Genomic DNA, 24,856 nt, shown 5'->3' on the forward strand with positions numbered 1-24,856 from the left:
GTGTGTGCTTCCCATGCACTCTGTACCCCCCCCCCCCCCTCCTGCATCCTACCCAGTGCCTCCAGTTTTAGTGTCTGGAGAGGGACTTTGTAAGTATAATGCTTTCTCTCTCTCTCTCTCTCTCTCTCTCTCTCTGCCTGCTTAATGTGTAAAAAAGGGGACTCCCTGTCTAATGTGTAAAAGGGGACTCTACCTGCCTAATGTGTAAAGAGGACTCTACCTGCCATACTGTGTAAAAAGGGACTTTACCTGCCGGTCTGTGTAAAAGGGAGCTCTACCTACCGTAATGTGTAAAAAGGAGCTCTGCCTGCCTTAATGTGTAAAAGGGGACTGTACCTGCTGTAATGTGTAAAAGGGAGCTCTGCCTGCCTTAATGTGTAAAAGGGAGATCTGCATTCCTAATGTGTAAAAGGGAGCTCTGTGGCCTTTCCCAATGAAGCCCTGCCCCTATATTTTTGGAGCACACTGGCTCTGTTTTGTATATGGGGGGGGGGGGGGACGCGCCAATGCTGTTTCTTGCACATAGCGCTAGAATGTCTAGTTACAGCACTCATGGAGTTGCTCTCAAAAGCTACTTAAAGTTCTCCTCCTGAATTGCTTCCAAGAAGTTAAATAGCATTGATCACAAGAACAGTAAAAGGCACAACAGATCAATTTCTGTACACAGTGTTTCCCAAACTCCACCATTACAGTCAAAGTTTTAAGGATATCCATGCTTAAGTCCAGATGGTTAAATCAAACTGACAGAGGTATTAGTTAAATCACCTGTGCTCGAGTATGGATATCATTAAAATATTGACTGTAATGGCACAGTTTGGGAGGGTTCCGGTATGAAAGATAGATAGTGTCTAGTTAGACAGTCAATAGATAGACACCATATGTTAGACAGACATTAGGTCAACAGGGTCAAAAGGTCGACATGAAAAAGGTCGACAGGGTCAGATGGTCGACATGAAAATGGTCGACATGAAAAAGGTAGACACCATGTTTTTTGCATTTTTGTGGTTTGTGTGGATAGTTTTATCATCTGGAACCCCCAATTGTAGAAAGGCATACCCTCGCTGTACTCACTGCGCTCGCCACGCTTCGGGGACGGTGGCTCGCTGCGCTCGCCACAAGGTTTATAACCAACTCTGTGCCGACATGGATAGAGAAGGTATGAAATAGTCCAAAACTATGTTACATAAAAAATAAATTTGTCTATCTTTTTTATGTCGACCATTTTCATGTCGACCTTTTGACCACATTGACCTTTTTCATGTCAACCTTTTGACCCTGTCGACCTTTTGACCCTATTGACCTAATGTCTGTCTAACATATGGTGTCTATCTATTGACTGTCTAACTAGACACTATCTATTTATCAAACGGATACCGTTTGGGAGACCCAGCCATAACGCATTTCTGTGTGCACAGCACTTTCCTCAGAAAGACTCCATTATGGCCAGTCAAAAATGGCAGGCTGGAAATCCATACCGGGAGAACATTTGCGCATTGCTCCAGGATGACACATAGGAGAGAAAACTCTTTACAAGTTCCATTAGACTGTCTAATTAATTACTGATTATAGCAGAGTTTAACCTCTGCTTTGTATGGAACACTGCCACACATTATAAGTGACACTAAAGGGGGGTACACACGGAGAGATCCGTGCTTAATATCTAAGCAATCTGACTAGATTGCTTAGATTTTAAGCACGGATCTCTGTGTGTTTGCCCCACAGCGATAGCGGCACCGCGCGGCACTATCGCCGTTGCTAGATTGGCCTGCATACAGGCACAATCTAGCACATCGCTCATTTCACCCAACTGTGCTGAGCGGGAGGAGAGATGTGTGCTGAGCGGTCTGTGACAGATTGCTCAACATACACCTCTCCCCGTGTGTACTGCCCTTAACTTTGGAAAACAGAGTCAATATAATTACTGCTTTATCACATCTCAGAGAATAAATCAATATCAGTAATATGATACAATCACACATGTATTATTAATAGATATAATATACCTATCACGTATCAATTTTGTTATAATTTTACATGTCTCTTGAATTTAATGGTATTAATGGCATTATAATGATAAACATACTGTAAATGATACTAATTTATATGACTATAGGGCCTATTTACCAAGTACATTATTGTAAAGGGGAGTACTCACGGAGAGATCCATGCTTAAAATCTAAGCAATCTGAATAGATTAAGCACAGCGATAGCGATAGCGATGCGCAGCCACTCGCGTCTCTATCGCCGGTGCTAGATTGGCCTGCATGCAGGCTCAACCTAGAACGTTGCTCATTTCACCCGCTGGGTGAAATGAGCGCCCCCCCCCCCCCCCCCCCCGTCTCCACTTGCACGCTCAGCATACATCTCTCCAGTGTATATGGGCCTTAACACTATGAGAAATAGCAGTTTCTGCATAATTTTATGTATTGTTGCTATGCACTCTCTCAGATTTATGCCATTCTCAGACGGTGTAAACCACATTTAGCTTATGGAAGCTATCTCACAGAAGAGGAATCTTGCAACCACTCTCCCGCAGCCTCCTAAATATGACACTGTGCACATATATGCTGGGGATGTAACTCACATGGGCAGTGGTTATAGCTACCGCTGTTCCTATGAGTTAACTTTAGTATAACTTTAGAGAACATATCCATTGCAATACAGACTGTTATGCAATTTATACATAGGGGGTCATTCCGAGTTGATCGCTCGCTAGCAGTTTTTAGCAGCTGTGCAAACGCTATGCCGCCTCCCACTGGGGAGTGTATTTTAGCTTAGCAGAAGTGCGAACGCATGTGCAGCCGAGCTCTGCAAAAACAGTTTGTGCAGTTTCTGAGTAGTTCTGAACCTACTCAGCGTGTGCGATCACTTCAGCCTATTCGTGTCCGGATTTGACGTCGTACAACCTGCCCACCGAACGCCCAGCCATGCCTGCGTTTTTTCAGACACGCCTGCATTTTTACAAACACTCCCTGAAAACGGTCAGTTGACACCCAGAAACGCCCCCTTCCTGTCAATCTTCTTGCGGCCGCCAGTGCGAATGAAAACTTCGCTAGAACCTGAGCACAACCACAAAGAGCTCTGTACCCGTACGTCGTGCGTGCGCATTGCCGGGCATACGCATGCGCAGAAATGCAGTTTTTTCATCTTATCGCTGAGCTGCGAAAATCTGCAGCGAGCGATCAACTCGGAATGACCCCCATAGGCTCCCTAATTTTCTTTGTAGATTGTGATGGTTACTAAATTTACATTTCTTCCATATATACGACGAGCACTAGCTAAGCACCTTATATCAGAAACACCTTTGAATGAAAATTGTGCCACTTGTCCAAGATTCAGTTTTACTCTATATTAAAGGAAATGTTACCTTTATTTTTGAATACCATGACCTGATGATATTATTCATATTAAAGTGGAAAATTTAAAATATTCCTGTTTTCAGTCTATTGATTCACTTGAATTAATAAAAGAAAATGGAAGTACTGTGGGCCATATAAGAGCCCCTCATTTCCCAGAATCCCCATTGTCAATCTGTAACTAAAACTGACGATTGATGGGCATCAATGATCGGCGGTCTGTTCGAGATTCATGGTAATTCAGCTTGCTAAAAATAATCAACTCTGCAATCCCCATAATTAACTGCATTGAGTTAAGATTTTACAGCTACACTGGGGTCCCTAGGGAAAGTTGCCTGTGAGAAACTACGCCATCTTCAAGTGGCATTGGTTCCCATCCTAGAGGAGAGAGCACCGAATTGTGAAGAGGGATCCGCCAGTGCTGGCCCTCTCCATGCAAACATGTCTTCTCAGTTCACGCATGCACACTAACAACTCTGGTTCAGACCTGGCAGTCTAAGGTCACGCTGCTTCTAATTAGCAGCGTAACTGCATGTGCTTTTCCATCTCCTGCAGAATTGCTCTGGTAGATAAGTGTCCATTCCTACAACTTACAGTGAGTTGCAAACTTAATTATTGGAGACCACTTAGGGGTTAATAGCACATCTACGATCATTTACTCTGACATGCGGGGGAACAACCCAGCACAGGGCTAGTCCACCCCGCATGTCAGGCCCTAGCCCCCCCCGCACAGGTGCAAAAAACATTGCACGGCGGCAATACTTTTGCACCTGGCGAGTAGCTCCCTGCCAGTGCTGCTCCTGCGCACTGGCAAGCCGCTTCCTGACACGTCCCGTGTCGCAGCGGCTGTGTGTGATGTCACGCAGACACCGCAGCCCGCCCCCGCCAAAGGTCCGGACACGCCTCCGTTGTCCGGACCACACTCCGCCAGCGGCGTTATAACGCCATTGGCACGACCCCTCCCGCCCCGCAACCACCTCTGCCTGTCAATAAGACAGAGGCGATCGCACTCCAGAGATGCTTTTAGCATCTCATTGGGCTCCCTGGGTGCACACGTGCAGTGCGCCGGTGCGCTTGCGCGCTCCACAAAAGGAGTCAGACTATCCCAATAATAATTTCACACCAGGTGATGTTTGCTAATGTAATATAAAAGTGGTACTTCTAAACAACTATTATATACATTGCTTTAACCATTCTCTATACAGGTTGAGTATCCCATATCCAATTATCCGAAATACGGAATATTCCGAAATACGGACTTTTTTGAGCGAGAGTGAGATAGTGAAACTTTTGTTTTCTGATGGCTCAATGTACACAAACTTTGTTTAATACACACAGTTATTAAAAATATTGTATTAAATGACCTTCAGACTGTGTATATAAGGTGTATATGAAACATAAATGAATTGTGTGAATGTAGACACACTTTGTTTAATGCACAAAGTTATAAAAAATATTGGCTAAAATTACCTTCTGGCTGTGTGTATAAGGTGTATATGAAACATAAATGCATTCTGTGCTTAGATTTAGGTCCCATTGCCATGATATCTCATTATGGTATGCAATTATTCCAAAATACGGATAAATCCGATATCCAAAATACCTCTGGTCCCAAGCATTTTGGATAAGGGATACTCAACCTGTAATACATTTTGGAAATAACCAAACATACCTACATATAAACAAATTCTGTTTGCTGTATATTTATATGGTGTCTCTGTGTTCCCCAACAGCTAATGTACTATTTGAAGAGTACTCGGTTCTCTGTTTTCACAAATGAATCTCTGAAGTTTGATGACTCAGGAGATGTAGATGGCTATTATGACATCTTAAACTGGCAGTGGTACACCAACGCGTCCCTATCCTTTGTCAAAATCGGACATTATAAATCAAATGGAGGTGGAGCCAGTTTTGAGCTCAAGATAGACAATAGTTCAATATTTTGGAACACCCCAAATGGACTGGTATGTACCATGTATATGGCATAATATATCGTCTAGGCAATATGTTAAACAACATGATGGATTAAGGTTTAATGTTTTTCAAATAATACAGTAAGAATCAGATAGTATTTTATTGTTATTAAGAGATTTTCTGAATGGACACTCTGTCAGAGCATTGGTGTAGGCTGACCTCACCTCTTTTATTTTTTTATTGGAGTTTATTAATAGCCTTATTTGGGGGTCTATTTACTAAGCCTTGGATGGAGATAAAGTGGATGCAGATAAAGTACCAGCCAATCAGCTCCTAACTGTCAAACCCAGCATGTGATATGGCAGTTAGAAGGCGATTGGCTGGTACTTTATCTTCACCCACTTTATCTCCATCCAAGGCTTAGTAAATAGACCTCCTATACAACTTGTATGCTCATGTTGCACACTGGCTAAAGAAGCCATGGCATTATTTATACAGCACAGAAAGCTGAAGTGAAATGTAGTGTAAGTGAAGCCCACTTATACAGCCCTAATGCAATGAGACTGGAGAGAATTAGCAACATGCGGGTTCCAATAAGTATGCAACTAGGACACTAACAACTATGTCTCCTGGTGACTAGTGAATCCGCAAATGTATTATGGAAGCTTAGGAGAATGTACCATTAGTATCTAACACTTCATTATGAGTAACAGAACTCTGTATTGATGTCTAATTTTCGGTCTTCGCTCTAGCCTCCAACCTCTGTTTGCAGTGTCAGCTGTATTCCGGGTGCAAGGAAAGGCATCAGACAAGGAGAACCGGTGTGCTGCTTTGACTGCATTCCTTGTGCAGATGGAGAAATTACTAATGAAACAGGTGAAATACAGGTTTGATTCCTGTCTCAATGTTTCTTTGATTTGAAGTATTAGATTAGTAGTAATTGGGGAAGACCACCTTGTGATCACCAATCCTGCTATAAAATAATAAATGACTGTCAGTAATAATTAGGGCCACCGAGACATATGCTGGGCTCAGGAAATAGGGGGTGTTGCCAAATCAAGGAGGAGCAGACATACCCCCTCTGAAAAAAAAATGAATGAAAAATATTATGCTCTGGAATTTGTCCTCCCAAACTGGTTGCCCGAGGCCCTCGCCAGGACCCTTATATAAACCAAGGCCTAGGTTGTTAGTTCCTGCCCCACTTCCTCTTGGTACCCCTGGTAATAATGCCCTCTTACTAATACAGATGCCACAGACTCCACTTATCTTTCTCATTCATTCCCTCTGCCGATGCCTAACCAGTGTTCTATTCTGAACAGCTATATAGCGTTTGTCCTGTTGATGATGTTGTACTATTCTAAATATCTGACATAACCTGAAAAATATCAGGCCAAAATATTCCCATGTCCATCATCCACGTCTTAGCCACATCTGATTATTTTAGGCTTAGGCAACACCCTAATTTGAACTTGTGCGATAACTTCTCTTTTTTTCCAAAGCAACACCCTAATTTGCTAAGCCCCACACCTGTTTCTGGTAAAAATTCTGGAGTTAGGGGCTGATTCAGGTTGGATTGCGATACAACCACAAAAAGTACGATGAGAATGTGGGCGCCGGTCCCGTGCATGCGCCTGCATTTTCTACAGATGCACGCAGAAAATGCGAATACCTCTGCCTGTCCATCAGGCAGAGGCGCTCGTGGGGGGGTGGGGGGGATGGCAATGTTCCAGTACCTGGGCAGAGATGCGCCGACAGATGGCAACCCTAATATCTGCAATCAAGAAGAAACTGCGGTGCAATCGCAATTTCTGCTTGATCAAGGGGTGGGGGGGATGGAGGGGCGGCGGTCAGCCCCCAGCATGCATTCACAAAGATTGAAAATTCTGCTACTTAGCAGAATTTGCAATCCAACCTGCATCAGGCCCTTACTACAGTATTGTTCTACTGCTCCATGAACCTAAAACCATGGCACTATACTAGCATGCTATTGGATACAAGATTTAAACAACATTGTTGAAATCCTAAATTCTGCCAGGAGTGCTTCTGAATTCCTGAGACCGCATTCCAAATCTGATGGGCTACACCCTTATGTCCATTGACTGTTGGTTGGATATAATTTAGTTATATTAATAATGTGCATTACAGTAAATAGAGTTTATATTTTGGATAATTACTGTGTTCAGGCTGAACAGTAGGCTGAGATTCAAATGTAAAAGTTTAATTAACTTATTTTGTAAATCGTAATCATTACTCCACAAAGAGATATACATACTGTAAAGTAAAAAAGCAGACCACATGCGGCACCCAACTTGAGTGGTGAGCGAATGGACCACTGGACAGTTTGGCCACAAATGTGGTTGGCTACATTTGACAAGTTCTAGCTTTGTTTGTATATTCAAGGAAATAAAATAACTTACAATGTTCATTGTCTTACAGATGCGAGAGAATGCATAGCGTGCCCCTCTGACTTTTGGTCTAATACATACAGGAATGAGTGCGTGCTGAAAGAAGTGGAATTCTTGGCCACAGATGAGGCTCTGGGAATAACTCTGATATTCCTGGCTGTCTTTGGTGCCTCGCTGGTTATTGTCTTCACAATTATCTACATACTGTACAGGGAAACAGCTTTAGTTAAGGCAAATGACCGCAGCTTGAGTTTTCTAATACAGATATCGCTGGTATGTACTTTCATGACATCAATTCTTTTTGTTGGGAAACCAGAACCATGGTCCTGTATGGCCCGACAAACTACCCTCGCCTTGGGGTTTTCTCTGTGTCTTTCCTGTATACTTGGCAAGACCATTGTGTTGATGTTATCAAAGAGAGCTGCTAAATCAAAGATGTCTGATAAAACCAAAAGGATAGTCATGAAACCTTTGTATCAAAAAATTGTTGCAGTGGTTGGCCTAACAATAGAAGTTGGGATATGTACAACCTATCTGATTTTGAAGCCTCCTTGGGTTTACAAGAACATGGAGTCCCAAAATATCAAGATAATTCTGGAGTGTAATGAGGGTTCCATTGAACTCTTGTGCTCTATGTTTGGGTTTGACGTCTTCTTGGCCATACTGTGCTTTATAACTGCCTTTGTAGCCCGCAAACTGCCGGACAATTTCAATGAGGCTAAATTTATCACTTTCGGCATGCTGGTCTTCTTCATTGTTTGGATATCTTTTGTTCCAGCTTACTTGAGCACAAGAGGGAAATTTAAGGTAGCTGTTGAAATATTTGCCATCTTGGCATCAAGTTTCGGTTTACTTGGTTGTATTTATGTTCCTAAAGGATATATAATTCTAATAAAGCCAGAGAGAAACACAGAAGAAATAGTTGGTGGCAAAGCTGCCACTAATGATAAAAGTGCCCCAGCAACCTCAGCCTCTATTACTAGCGAGATTAACAGTACAACAATATCCACGGTTGTGCTTGATGATTGAAGTCAACACATCTGTCTATTTAATTCAACTCGAGGCTATGTCTACCTAATGAAGAGGTGTAAATAATACATTAATGTAAATCAAGGAAGTTTTGTAATTCTAATGGGAAATTGTTCTTTTCAGAAATGTTTACTTTCATTTAGATCTATTTTGAAGATAAAGCTTAAGCATATATTTTACAGAAGAAATAAAATGGATGATAACTAATTCTGTGTGTCACACGTAGGGCCTGCTTCTGAGTCAGACGCAGCAGTGGCATTTGGTGGTTGTGCTTCTGAGACTCTATTCAAATTCTGCAGCAAAGCCCTTCCCTTGTGTACATAAGCACAATTGAATGTGCAAGGACTGAGATGCCCACTTTGAGCGTCTGTAGAAGCTGTAATAATGCTTGGTGCGCCCTCATGTGCATTATCTAAACTTGTACTAGCACTACGACAGGTGCAGATTTTCTGAGTATGCCCTCCAATGGGAATGATGAAGCAACTGTGAATGCAAATACTTTAGCAACACCCCTGCGACACTCCCATAACACACGCATGGGACGGACCATCTCTGTGGGTCTAAATAGCCACTGTCCAGATACGCACAGTAGATTTCTGAGATCATCTGCACTACAACGCTGTGTGTACACACAGTGGAACGCATGCGCCATAGGAGTTTTTAGGGATTTTCGAACATGTGCAATCGAAAAAAATCCTTGAATATAATAATTGCGTGTGACTCAGAATCAGGCCCATAAATATTCTGACTAATACATAATTAATCTCAGCAATCAAGATGTATACAATAATTAAGAAGCATTTGAAATTTACATCTAATTGTGTTAATTGTAGCGTGGCTACAGTAGAAAATGCATAGACTATAAACTATTTTGTGTTCGGTGAGGCGTATGTGGGTAGTCTGGGATGTGGCTGGAAATAAAGGTTATATATATTATTTACAATAGATTGATGAGCTAGTGGGTGGGATAAAATTGGAGTAATTTGCCTTAATTATAATTCCATAAATGTTTTACATCTATTTTTTTAAGTGAATTTCTGGACCTGAAGCTTTGGGTCTAGTAAACGAATCCCAAATCCATTGTATGAATACTTTGGAGAGTTGCTAACTAGTCAACAATGTTATTCACATTATCCCATGTTAGCAATACATACTTCTGGCTATGATTAAACGGGTGTAGTATGGTATGCCGGCGGCCTGGCTCCCGGCGGCTAGCATACCGGCGCCAGGAATCCCGACCGCCGGCATACCGACAGCTGGGCGAGTGCAAATGAGCCGCTTGCGCGCACGGTGGTGCACTGCGCGTGCCACACTGTCTGTTCTTGCTCCAGGGGTTTGTGGACCCCAAGAGGGAGAATATTTGTCGGTATTCCGGCGCCGGTATACTGAGCGTCGGGATCCCAACAGGCGGCATACTGAAGACCACCTGATTAAACTGCTGTATGAGAGTACTTTTTGATAAACCACTTAAAGGATTGACATAGAGGGCCTAGTTCAGATGTGGTTGGGTTGAGCATGGCTGCTGCTTAGTTGGAAGATACTCAGATATGGTAACTCAGCAGGAGGCATCTAGCATGCATCTCCAGCATGCATTTGTTATGCAGTGGTGTGTCCTAGGACTCAGCATTGGATCACCTGCCACAACATCGGCCAGCTGAGAGATCAGGAAATCTCCCTCAGAAGACAGAGACCCTGGCCGTGGCACTCTAAAAAAACGGAGGCAGCATTTTGTGAAAAGGCTGTCACCCGTGCCACTTCCCCAAATGGCTGCAGACTGTCAATCACTTGATGTTTGCAGCTGTACCGCTTCCAACGATGCATGACCGATACTGCACATGTGCAGCATGGTTCCGGCGCATGCACAAAGTACTGGCCATCGGTACTTTGTGTACTTTTTCCTGTTGCGTTGGGGCCTGAATCAGGTTCCGACTCATTGAAAACGGTTTATGATCAACATACCCTAAGCAGAGCTAGATTTATACATAAAGAGTCAAGATTTATACATACTGCAAAGAGAGTTCAGCAGATAATCAATTTTATATTTTCTTTAATGTATTAGAAATTTAGAGCAATGATTAAAAGAATCTAAAAGAAACTTGCAGGATTGGAAGACTTTGGTAGATCATTACAGCACTTTGCTGTGTATTTCTATCATAAGGTCCATGAACTTAATTAAGACATCAATTGGTTATTGGCAGACAGTAGAAGATGAGAGATGTGTGCAAATGGTTAGTCCACGCGGCAGGTCACTTTGTAGAAGTTTTCCTGTTTTTTTTTAAATTTAACTCTTTGTTGTGTTTGTGATTTGATGTAAACGTGGATGTTGGTCCAAGAAGGAGAGTCTCTGCTCCCTTCACACTCACAGCGTGAGAGTGATGTGATTCGATTGCTCACCAATGGTTTTGAATCCTCTCAACAATCAAAACTTTCTGGGACAATCCAAATTTCTCACTGTAAAATTTGCTTTTATGGTCCAGGCACATGGCCACAGCTTATTGGGACATGACCTATTAGATCAGATTTGGGTCCTTCATAGTTTCAGTCAGAAGAGTTTGCCATTACCAATTTCTCACAATTCTTCTTTTTAGAATTTTGCTCTTTCAAAATGTAAATGTTTCCATTAAGTGATTTGATGTAATAGAATATATTGTACTGTACCCTTTGATTTTAGAGTGTTAGACGTTATTACAGAGTACAGTACATGAACATTTATACAAATGTGTCACCATCAGTGGTGGCTGCTGCCCCTGGGCTGCAGACCCCTGGTCCTGCAGTTTTACTATCCACATGTCCACATGGACGTCTATTGGGAAGCGTGGCGAGCGAATCAAGGATATTCTGATGCAGTTTAGTTAACATACCATCATTAAACAGTACAGTACATATAAACACAGCCCCTGAATATACACATATTCCCCCCAATAAACATATATACAGGGTTACACTGCACTGCTCCAGCACGCACGCACACACAGTAGTGATATAACTGTCCCCACTTTTCCAGATGGTGGGGGCATCAGGTGCTGTAACATAGTGTGTTGAGAGAGTCCAGGGCCCGCAGCATAGGTCAACTGTGTTGGATGCTGCTCCCCTCTTCCCTGTTTCAGTTACTCAGCGTCGGCAATGTAATCTGTGAACTGTAGTGCTATCTGCTGTGTCAGACACTGCTCCCCTCCTGTCTGTGCCACTTGCTGGCATCGGAAGTAGAAAGTCTGTGTGTGCCACTTTCTGTCAGCTGGCCAGCACAGTGTCTCCCCCCCTAGTTGCAGCCCTGTTATCCAACATTCCTGTTGCGGGCTGAGAGTTTGTTACGTCCACCTTACACCATACTGGTTGCTGATGTAAATTTTTCAAATGAAAAACTGTCTGTTTTGTTTTGGTTCATCTGCTATTGCACTGTAGTGAATGATTAGTAGACTTTCATTTAATAACTCCTCTTTATATTGTGCATATACTGTATATTATGCTCCTATACAGAGAATATTTAATAATTTACAGCAGTCTCTACCACAGCAGATTTTCTAATCTATTATTCCCTACCACATAGACACACTAGGGAATATTTTGTCAGACCATTAACCTACTATGTACGTTTTGACTGAATTAAAATATCGGAAATTGATGCATATATTTTAATGAGATGTATGACGGCCTAGAGTTTGTCCCTGGAAATTATTTGGACATTTTGGCGAGTACATGTCCACCATTACACATAGAGGATGCTATTCCAATATGGTATAGATCTGTTGCTTGCCTATACAAGTTACTATGCTGGTCATTTCTCGGAGCCAGGGTTGGTTGGCATCTTTAAGCTGGCTACAGATGAGTTTATTGAACAGTTGCCCGATATCTGACAGATCGGAACGAGTAATTTTTCAAATTGTCAAATTTACACTATTGCGCACTTCCACTGGTCGTCCGTGGCATCTTCAGATCGGCTGTACATGCAGGTCAATCTGAAGATGTGGCTGACGACCCTATGCATTTGGATGTGGCGAAGGAATAATATATTGTACAGTCGTTCACCAGATCGTGCTGTGTGTACGGGGCGCACGATATATCATTCCATCGCATCTGCTGTTGGTTGGGTACACAGGTCATCTAATGTGTACCCAGCTTTAGGTACAGTGTGACTGGTTTAAGCAAGCAGCAGCATCACACCCTTGTTATCCTTTATCCACGATGTGCTCACACAGACAAGTATCTTATAAAAACTATTAGTAATAGCTTCCATACTCTTTATAAAAATACATATATATATTTTTCTGCATTTTATACTGGTTGCACATTGTGTGTCTCAGGAGACCGATGCACGATACACAAATTCTGTCATATTTACGCAGAATAATACATGGTATGCACAGCTGCCTACATATTGTACAACAGTGATCCTTGGCAGCGATAGAAAACTGTCAGTTTGCCTGTAGAAAAAAGTAATATATGTTTAATTGTCGTGAATTCCTGTCTTCTTTAGGGAGACTGCATAATATGTCACAGAATAAAATTATATTTAGAAATGTATATTGTGAGACAATTATAATTGTGGTTGTGTTCAATTATGGTCAAATGGATGAATAAATTTGAATTTTGGAAAGAGTTTGTGTATTTTATTTATCAGGTGCATTTAATCAGTTACATTCTTTGTGAACATGTTTTCCCAGATTATATAACATATATGAGGTGACACCCCCAGGGGTGTATCTAGGTGTCCGAGCACCCCTGGCAAAGTAAGGGACTGGTGCCCCCCATTACACACACACACTTGAAATGGGGAAGGCACATGTGCTAAAAAGGGGCATGGTCACACAATAGTACCCTCAATTCAAATTACACCACACAGTAGTGTCCTTTACTCACATTACACCACACAGTAATGTCCATTATTCACGTTATGCTACACAGTAGTACTCCTTATTTTACATTTTTCGACATGCTAGAGCCCCTTACTAACATTACATTACACAAAAGTAACCTTTATAAACATTATGCAATGTTAGAGTCTATTACACGCATTCACCACAGTACAGAAGACCTCTTATACACTTTGCGCTGGGTAGAGCCCCTTATATACACTGCGCCACATAGAGACCCTTATACACACTGGGCCAGGTAGAGCCCCTAATACACACTGAGCCAGGTAGAGCCCCTAATACACACTGAGCCAGGTAGAGCCCCTAATACACACTGAGCCAGGTAGAGCCCCTTATACACACTGTGCCAGATAGCCCCTTATACACACTGTGCCAGGTAGCCCATTATAAACATTGTGCCACGTATCCCCTTATACACACTGCGCCAGGAAGAGCCTCTTAGGAAAGAGAGAGTAACATAGAGTGTGTGTGTGTCTGTCTGTCTGTGTGTGTCTGTTACTCACCAGGACAAAGTCACTAGCGGGATAGAGCCATGCGGGAGGTGGACAGTACCACGCGGGGACCGAAAGGCTTGAGGTGTGTGGTGCAGTGCGGAAAGCAGGAGGCAAACCAGATGGCCCCCCCAGACAGTGCCTCACTTGCAGGGTTGCCCGCCAATATGTAGAGCTAGTAGCAGCCACAGGTGTCTGGCATGGCACCACACTTAAATCAAGAAAATCTACATAAACTGCAGCTCCCAGCAGCCCTTGCTGCAGGGAGCTCCCGAGCTCTCAAGGGCTGCTGGGAGCTGTAGTTTATGTAGCGTTTCTTGATTTCAGTTCGGACACCGGACACCACAGGAACTGTGACTGCTGCTGCTGCCAGCTCTCCATGTTGCCGGGCATCACTGTGTGTGTGTGTGTGTGTGGGGGGGGGGGGAGACACTACAGGTACTGCCTCTAAAAATGTACCCCCTGGCCACAGGTGGTACCACCAGGCAGCACCCCTCCTTTGCTGGTGCCCCTGGTGAGTGCCATCCTAGCCAATGGGTAGATACGCCCCTGGACACCCCCACTTCCATCCCTTCAGTTATTGGGGGTAATTCTAAGTTGATCACAGCAGGACATTTTTTAGCAGTTGGGCAAAACCATGGTGGTCATTCCGAGTTGTTCGCTCGCAAGCTGCTTTTAGCAGCTTTACACACGCTAAGCCGCCGCCTACTGGGAGTGAATCTTAGCTTCTCAAAATTGCGAACGAAAGATTAGCAATATTGCGAACAGACTTCTCTGTGCAGTTTCTGAGTAGCTCGAGACTTACTCTTCCAGTGCGATCAGTTCAGTGCTTGTCGTTCCTGGTTTGACGTCACAAACACACCCAGCGTTCGCCCAGACACTCCTCCGTTTCTCCAGCCACTCCCGCGTTTTTCCCAGAAACGGTAGCGTTTTTTCAAACACTCCCATAAAACGGCCAGTTTCCGCCCAGAAACACCCACTTCCTGTCAATCACATTACGATCACCAGAACGAATAAAAAACCTCGTAATGCCGTGAGTAAAATACCTAACTGCATAGCAAATTTACTTGGCGCAGTCGCAGTGTGAACATTGCGCATGCGCAATTAGCGGAAAATCGCTGCGATGCGAAGAAAATTACCGAGCGAACAACTCGGAATGAGGGTCCATGTGCACTGCAGGGGAGGTAGATATAACATGTGCAGAGAGTTTGATTTGGGTGGGGTGTGTTCAATCTGCAATCTAATTTGCAGTGTAAAAATAAAGCAGCCAGTATTACCCTGCACAGAAATAAAATAACCCACCCAAATCTAACTCTCTCTGCACATGTTACATCTGCCACATCTGCACTGCACATGGTTTTGCCCAACTGCTAAAAAATTTCCTGCTGCGATCAACTTGGAATTACCCCCATTGTTAGGTCAATACGTAAATCTTTTGTTTTGTAAATTACTTATGTGTATTATTTCACATTTTTTAATATTATTTCATAGCCTACAGAAAGCAGGGAGCAAAATAAGCAGACAGTTATCATAGGGTCATTTAGGGCTACTGGTCAGGGTTAAGGGGGTAATTCAGTCCTGATCGTAGTAGGAAATTTGTTAGCAGTTGGGCAAAACCATGTGCACTGCAGGGAAGGGGGGTGCAGATACAACATGTGCAGAGAGAGTTAGATTTGGGTGGGGTGTGTTCAAACTGAAATTTAAATTGCAGTGTAAAAATAAAGTAGCCAGTATTTACCCTGCACAGAAACAATATAACTCACCCAAATCTAACTCTCTCTGCAAATGTTATATTTGCCACACCTGCAGTGCACATAGGGGGTCATTCCGAGTTGTTTGCTCGCTAGCTACTTTTAGCAGCAATGCAAACGCATAGTCGCCGCCCACGGGGGGTGTATTTTTGCTTTGCAAGTGTGTGAACGCCTTTGAAGCCGAGCGCAGCAAAAACATTTTATGCAGTTTCAGAGTAGCTCTGGGCTTACTCAGCCCTTGCGATCACTTCAGTCTTTTTGGTGCCGGAATTGACGTCAGACACCCACCCTGCAAATGCCTGGACATGCCTGCTTTTTCCTAAACACTCCCAGAAAACGGTCAGTTGACACCCATAAATGCCCTCTTTCTGTCAATCACCTTACGTTCGGCTGTGCGAATGGAATCTTCGCTCAATCAGTCGCCCAGCACCGATCCTCTTTGTACCCGTACGACGCACCGACGAAAATCGGCAGCGAGCAATCAACTCGGAATGACCCCCATAGTTTTGCTCAACTGCTAACAAATTTGCTACTATGATTAGGTCTGAATTACCTCCTAAGATAGGTAAACGGGCACAACTACCTCTGACAGAAGTAGTAGCACACTCTAAAGTTATAATGCACAGCTATAAATGTTGGTTATGACTGATATTGTTTTAAACAGCACTGAGAAAAGCATGAGATCTTCCATCAATGTGATTTCTTCATAGAACCATAGAATTTTGGCAGCAGATTAGAACTACTAGTCTGCCATATACACCTGTATCAGCAAACACTAGGGTTAATTAATTTTTGTTGGGAGCTAATTAACCTCCAAGATATATATTTGTATTGGAGAAAACAAGTGGAAACCCACGCAAGCATGGGAGAATATACAAACTCCACACATATACCCATTCAACAGGATGCATACTAGTAAAACAGCTTCCTTCAGAAAAATAATATAATATAATATAAACTTTTAATCTGGACACATAAAGCCCTAGGGGAATTAGGCAGCGAGGGGAGTTAGGATGCGGGAGGGCTCAGTCAGGCTTCGGGAAGGCTCAATCAGGCTTCGGAAGGGCTCTATCAGGCTGCGAGAGGGCTCAGTTAGGCTGTAGGAGGGAGTCACGTTGCAGGAGGTTTGGGATAGGGGGTTGGGGGTGGGAGAGTAAACTGTCGGGATGCCTCTGTATATACCACCGATAATCCAGCAAAATGTATAATCTGGCACAGTGCTGGAACAAGGGTGCCGGATTATCGGTGGTGTACCTGTACTAACGAATACCAAAATATTTAAAAATTCAGGACTATAGGGACTGAAGTCAATTACCCACAGTGAGTTCAGGGGGCTTTGAGCTTCCGGTTTAAATACCAGGAGCTATTCAATTACAGTAAGACCTCCTGGGGTACAAACAGGTATCTGTGGTAAGTAGGGCTTTCAGAGGTTAACTAGGCTGCATGCAGTCACTTCATAGCCCCGGACACTTAACCCAGAATCTATGGGTTATGGCACAAGGAAACAGGCTGCTAATTGAATAGCTCCAGGCATGAAACCCAGTGGCTTGGTAAATTCTGCTGCTTGGTAAATTCCGTGACTAATTGAATTCCCCACTAAACCTATTCATATCAGGAGAACATGTTCCCTATTAATCCTAAACGTAGGTATGGAGGTCCAGACAATTCTGTAAGCATAGTTCCAAATAAGGAAATTGGGGGTCATTCCGAGTTGATCGCTAGCTGCCGTTGTTCGCATCGCAGCGATCAGGCTAAAAATCTGCATTTCTGCGCATGCGTATGCACCGCAAAGCGCACGCGCGATGCATGGGTACAAAGTCCTTTGTGGTTTTGCACAGGTACTAGCGAAGCTTTCAGTCGCACGGCACAACGCAAGAAGACTGACAGGAAGGGGGCGTTTCTGGGTGTCAACTGACCGTTTTCAGGGAGTGTTTGGAAAAACGCAGGCGTGCCGGGGAAAACGCTGGCGTGGCTGGGCGAAAGCTGGGTGGGTGTGTGACATCAAAAGCCAACCCTCCAACGTTAGAATCAACGCACACGAAGAGTAAGTCCAGGGCTGGTTTTGTTTTGCACAAAATGTTTTTGCAGGCGCTCTGCTGCACAGATATAACATGTGCAGCGAGAGTTAGATTTGGGTGGGGTGTGTTCAAAATGAAATCTAAATAGCAGTGTAAAAAAAAAGCAGCCAGTATTTATCCTGCACAGAAACAAAATAACCCACCCAAATCTAACTCTCTCTGCACATGTTATATCTGCCACACCTGCAGTGCACATGGGCCCTCATTCCGAGTTGTTCGCTCGCTAGCTGCTTTTAGCAGCATTGCACACGCTAAGCCGCCGCCCTCTGGGAGTGTATCTTAGCTTAGCAGAATTGCGAACGAAAGATTAGCAGAATTGCGAATATAAATTTCTTAGCAGTTTCTGAGTAGCTCCAGACTTACTCAGCCATTGCGATCAGTTCAGTCAGTTTCGTTCCTGGTTTGACGTCACAAACACACCCAGCATTCGCCCAGCCACTCCCCCGTTTCTTCAGACACTCCCGCGTTTTTCCCAGAAACGCCAGCGTTTTTTTGCACACGCCCAGAAAACGTCAAGTTTCCGCCCAGAAACACCCACTTCCTGTCAATCACAGTACGATCACCAGAACGATGAAAAATCCTCGTTATGCCGTGAGTAAAATACCTAACTTTTGTGTAAAATAACTAAGCGCATGCGCTCTGCGAACCTTGCGCATGCGCAGTAAGCGACTTATCGCAATATAGCGAAAATCGGCATCGAGCGAACAACTCGGAATGACCCCCATGGTTTTGCCCAATTGCTAACAAACTTTCTGCTGCGATCAACTCAGAATTACCCCCATGGTTTTGCCCAACTGATAACAAATTTGCTGCTGCGATCAACTCTGAATTATCCCCTACGAGCGATATCACATATTGTTTTCCCTCCCATCCTGGGCTGCCAACAAAGTGCATACACACTGTGAGATAGCCCATACATGCAGCTACTGACGATATTGTCAGATTGAGCTGCATGTACAGCCAACAGCAGGGGTTGTTAACGACCTCCAGGAGCACGCATTGGGCATCACTAATAGCCAGGGCCGGCTCCAGGCCTACTAGCACCCTGAGCGAGAAAATGTAAAAGCGCCCCCCCCCCCCCATGCGCGCGCCAAAGGCGCGCGCGTTCCCGGAAAAGTGGGTGTGGCCTCTGGAAAAGTGGGCGTGGCCTCGTAACTTCATATCATCAAACTATAAACATATTTTCACACAATTAGCAGCCTTACACATAGCCACAGTAGTGTTCCTTACACATAATGTCTCCAGTATAGTGCCAGATACACATAATGTGCAGTGCCAGCTACACATGACATGCCCCGCAGCAGTGCCAGCTACACATGACATGCCCCGCAGCAGTGCCAGCTACACATGACATGCCCCGCAGCAGTGCCAGCTACACATGACATGCCCCGCAGCAGTGCCAGCTACACATGACATGCCCCCCAGCAGTGCCAGCTACACATGATAGTGTTCACTTTTTAGGGCATGGTGCTGATCACAGGGAGGGCACATTTTTAAGTTAGGAGGGCAAAATTATGTACATAATGCTTGTTGTTCCCATACCTATATGTCAAAGCACGGACAGTGCGCGCCGAAGGCGCGCAGCAAAAATTAAGGGGAGTTACTTCGTGGGGAAGGTACGTGGCCACATAATAGTGGCAATTTGCATTACACCACACAGTAGTGCAGCTAATACACACTGCACCAGGTAGAACCTCCTATACACTTTGCGCCAGGCACAGCACTGAGACACATTGCACCAGGGAGATAACTGAGACACATTGCCTAGCCACAGACGCCTAGCGGGAACACTACATAACATGCTCCCCAGCAGTGCCAGCTACACGTGACATGCCCCCCAGCAGTGCCAGCTACACGTGACATGCCCCCCAGCAGTGCCAGCTACACGTGACATGCCCCCCAGCAGTGCCAGCTACACGCGACATGCCCCCCAGCAGTGCCAGCTACACGCGACATGCCCCCCAGCAGTGCCAGCTACACGCGACATGCTCCCCAGCAGTGCCAGCTACACGCGATATGCCCCCCCGCCCAGCAGTGCCAGCTACACGCGACATGCCCCCCCAGCAGTGCCAGCTACATAAATGGCCACACAGTGCCAGATATGCACCCACAGTTCAGATACATAAATGCCCCCAAAGTGCCAGATACGTAAATGCCTCCACAGTGCAGATATGCCCCCCACAGTGCCAGATACATAAATGCCTCCACAGTGCAGATATGCCCCCCACAGTGCCAGATACATAAGTGCCCACACAGTGCCAGATACATAAGTGCCCCCACAGTGCCAGATATAAAAATGCCCACACAGTGCCAGATATGTCCCCACAGTGCCATATATAAAAATGCCCCCACAGTGCCAGATATGCCCCCACAGGGCCAGATACATAAATGCCCCCAGTGCCAGATACATAAATGCCCACACATTGCCAGATGCATAAATGCCCCCAGTGCCAGATGCATTATTGCCCCCCACAGTGTCAGATACATTAATGCCCCCACAGTGCCAGATACATTAATGCCCCCGTGCCAGATATGCCCCCACAGTGCCAGATAAATAAATGCCCCCGACAGTGCCAGATAAATAAATGCCCCCCACAGTGCCAGATAAATAAATGCCCCCACAGTGCCAGATAAATAAATGCCCCCAGTGCCAGATAAATAAGTGCCCCCACAGTGCAGATATACCCCCACAGTGCCAGATACATAAATACCCCCACAGTGCCGATATGCCCCCCCAGTGCCAGATACAGAAATGCCCCCACAGTGCCAGATACATACATGCCCCCACAGTGCAGATACATAAATGCCCCCACAGCGCAGATATGCCCCCACAGTGCCAGAAATGCCCCCACAGTGCCAGATACATTAATGCCCCCTCTCAGTGCACAGATAAATGTCCCGTCCCCTTGCAGTGCCAGATAAATGAATGCCCCCCACAGTGGCAGATAAATAAATGCCCCCCACAGTGCCAGATAAATGAATGCCCCCCACAGTGCCAGATAAATGCCCCCACAGTGCCAGATAAATGCCCCCCACAGTGCCAGATAAATGCCCCCCACAGTGCCAGATAAATGCCCCCACAGTGCCAGATAAATGCCACCCACAGTGCCAGATAAATGCCACCCACAGTGCCAGTGCGTGCCCGCTGTCTGTGCTGTCTGCGCGCGCTGAGCGGCGCCGGTGTCTGACATCAGACGCCGGCGCCGCATAGCGCACACAGCGGCGGCGCACACAGCAGTGTCAGCCGGGACAGCAGGGGAGATCAGGGCCGGCTCCAGGCTCCGACATGGCGGCGCCAGCGCACGGCGCCCATTAAGGGTGGCGCCCTGGCGCGGCCGCTCGAGTCGAACATGCCTCGAGCCGGCCCTGCTAATAGCATACGCACTGGACAATACTGTAAACTATATCCCTCAGGAGGGTAAAAATTAGCAATATTGTTTACAATATCGCCTAGCGTGTATGCACCTTAATATATTCTGATAAAAACAATAGTCCAGTGCCGGATCAAGGGGCCACCCAGCAGAAGCTGTCATCCATGGACGAGTCTGCTTGTCTCCTGGCTCCACTGCCAGCAGAAGCACTCCCAGTAGCAGAGGCTGGAGAGAAGTAGACTAATCCCCAATGCCCAGTGGCAAACGCAGGATTTCTAAAGGGGGGTTTCCAAATGCAATCCACAATCTCGCACTCTGCAGAATATTATTAATATTTAACAATATAGATGGTCTATGGTATACAGTAGGCTGTATCAAACATATTTAAATAATATAAATAAGATACAGTAAGTGGCCAGGAAAAGGTTAAATATACTATGATAAATTAATATACAAATATAATAGAACCAGCACTGCACGTTCTAAGCACACATTCTCCCACCTCATGGTAATGCTCCTGTCTCTTCTTCCTGGTAGCTACTCTCTGGTCCAGTGCACTGATTGAGGACTCATATCCACACACACCACAATTTGGTAGAAGCTGCTACCACTGGGCACTTTCAGCAACTATGTTCTGTCCCTTAAACTGTATGATGTGTTGGCAGCTCTAGTAATCATATTATATACCATTGCTATTGTTGTTATAATTTGAGTCACTTGCCAAAAGGAGGATGGTTTCCGAGCAACCCCCGTCCCCCCTGCGTTTGCCTATGCCGACGCCTGCACCCTTTACTCTGTGCCCGCGTGCTTACTCGGCTCCCCTTCGTCTACAGCGCTGGTGTCAAGTAGATGGTGCTGTGCAACAAGAGGCAATGAAGAGCTGGACTCGGGTGGCTACTTGAAGCTGCCTGACAACAATACAGCAGTGAGTATATAAAGATATGGGGGGGGGGGGGGATCATTAAATATATTTTATAAGGTGGGGGTGAGAAAGTTATAAAATATATAATGGTTGGGGGCCTCATTAAATATTAAATATATAGGTTGAGTCTCCCTTATCCAAAATGCTTGGGACCAGAGGAATTTTGGATATGGGATTTTTCCGTATTTTGGAATAATTGCATACCATAATGAGATATCATGGTGATGGGACCTAAATCTAAGCACAGAATACATTTATGTTTCATATACACCATATACACACAGCCTGAAGGAAATTTTAGCCAATATTTTTTATAACTTTGTGCATTAAACAAAGTGTGTGTACATTCACACAATTCATTTATGTTTCATATACACCTTATACACACAGCCTGAAGGACATTTAATACAATATTTTTAATAACTTTGTGTATTAAACAAAGTTTCTGTACATTGAGCCATCAAAAAACAAAGGTTTCACTATCTCACTCTCACTCAAAAAAGTCCGTATTTCGGAATATTCCGTATTTCGGAATATTTGGATATGGGATACTCAACCTGTATATATATATATATATGGTACACAATTGGGGGGAGGGGGTTTAGCGACCAATGGTGTCTAAAAGAACTCACACTTTAGGTGAATAATTAAAAATATAAAATACAATTTATTCACGTATAAATTTAAAACAACAAATCTTTTTCTAAAAAATGGGATAAAAAGGATACACACATAAAATATAATACCAGTTAAAATGAATAAATAATAAAAGATTCCTTAACTTGGTATGCAGTCACTGCCAGATAGCCCAACGCGTTTCGTCAATCAGACGAAACGCGTTGGGCTATCTGGCAGTGACTGCATACCAAGTTAAGGAATCTTTTATTATTTATTCATTTTAACTGGTATTATATTTTATGTGTGTATCCTTTTTATCCCATTTTTTAGAAAAAGATTTGTTGTTTTAAATTTATACGTGAATAAATTGTATTTTATATTTTTAATTATTCACCTAAAGTGTGAGTTCTTTTAGACACCATTGGTCGCTAAACCCCCTCCCCCCAATTGTGTACCAAATTTACGATACAGGGAACCGCCATCCCTGTTTGGGGGTAAGCAGACGCCCTTTTAAATTCTTAGGGAGTGTCAGATCTATTTGTTTGGTATAAATCACATTCAGGATAAGTAAACGTTGGTGAACACACGTGGCGCAATAATTTCTTTCTATTTCTATATATATATATATATATATATATATGAAGCAGGGATAGCCTGGCACTCCTCCTGATGTCACTGTGCCCGGTGCCCTCAGTAAGCAATTATGGCTAGGTAGAGAAAGGAGACTGCAGCATTCCGGGTCTTGTAGAAGGTCAAATTGTATTCAAAAAATCACAACATAGAACACCAACGTTTCGGGGTGTCTAGCCCCTTTGTCAAGATGTGAGAGTGTGTAAGTGTAAAGAGAAACTTACCTAAATAGTGACAGAGCCCGCCAAACCTGAAGAGAAAAGCCGCCGGCGGTCCCGACGTGTGCGCTGTGCGGCGCCGTGCGATGACGTGTGGGCGCATCCAGAGAGTGTCTGTGCCGATCCGTTGCATAGCAACGGGTGAAGCGCTGGAGTGCTGGGGACTGTGCGGCTGCGTGAAACAGAGGAAGAGAGGTGATACTGAAAGAACACCGCTGGGCTGTCAGCTGGCCTGTATAAATAGCGGCATATGTAAAGAATATAGACAGCAACATGATACATTAAAGATAAAGACACATGATCTGTGGGGGGAAGAATGCAAAGCGCAGCTATGCTGGCACAGGGGGGATTAACCCTGGAAGGGTTAGACCCATAGGTTGGAGATTGCTAGTAACAAACAGCTGGAAACCCTGTACATGGGATCCAGTGATGGATCAGAGTCAAGGATGCTCGTACTGCAAAAATACTGAATGGGGCATATTTACTGGAAAGAAGAGGAGGAGACACCCGAGAAGGAAAAAGAGAAGCATAATAAAACACTGGAAATACTGTTAGTATAGACGCTATTGCTAGATACATATATAGATGCATAACATCTGAAATAGCTAAACAAGGCAATATAAAAAAAGTGTTAATAAAACAAAGAGAGTCCAATGTACTCCAAAGTGACTGCTATATGGCGGGCTGTCATGGTCCTGCTTCTTCGCCCCCTGGTGCACACTAGACTGATGAACATAAATCAAACCGAATTACCCAAAGTGCTCCATACTATTCTTTCATTAAGACCAACTGGATGTATGGTATTCAAATTAAATATCCAGGAGGCTTCTTTTCGGAGAAGTTGGTCCTCCCGATCACCACCCCGAAGGGATTTAGGTACGTGATCTATAATAATGTGCTTGAGATCTGAGAGCCGATGTCAGGCTTCCTGGAAGTGCCTTGCTAAAGGGTGGTCGGTAGAATTACCAGCAGTAGCTGCCTTTATCGCAGAGCGGTGCAGAGCCATGCGTTCATGTAGGGATCTGATGGTTTTACCTACGTAGCCCATACCGCATGGGCAAATAATTAAGTAAATAATGTATGTGGATGTACATGATACCGTATGGCGGATGTAGATTTTCTTGCCCGTTGCTGGCAGTTCGCATACAGCACCCGTCAGCATGTGGCTGCAGGTGGTGCAGCCTAGGCACTGATAGCAGCCA

General features: G+C 44.4%; 1 protein-coding gene across 1 annotated transcript in view; it reads left to right on the forward strand.

The window, feature by feature from the left end:
• The window catches only part of LOC134910889 (vomeronasal type-2 receptor 1-like), a 194,946-nt gene extending 186,242 nt beyond the window's left edge, over nucleotides 1–8,704 (forward strand). Inside the window, exons 12-14 of the mRNA XM_063919277.1 lie at nucleotides 5,090–5,320; nucleotides 6,023–6,146; nucleotides 7,707–8,704. Coding sequence (XP_063775347.1) covers nucleotides 5,090–5,320; nucleotides 6,023–6,146; nucleotides 7,707–8,704 — 1,353 coding nt within the window. The remainder of the gene's footprint in view (nucleotides 1–5,089; nucleotides 5,321–6,022; nucleotides 6,147–7,706) is intronic.
• Nucleotides 8,705–24,856: the final 16,152 nt, after the last annotated feature.

Source organism: Pseudophryne corroboree, chromosome 4 (assembly GCF_028390025.1).
Source record: "Pseudophryne corroboree isolate aPseCor3 chromosome 4, aPseCor3.hap2, whole genome shotgun sequence".
Classification (NCBI taxonomy): domain Eukaryota; kingdom Metazoa; phylum Chordata; class Amphibia; order Anura; family Myobatrachidae; genus Pseudophryne; species Pseudophryne corroboree.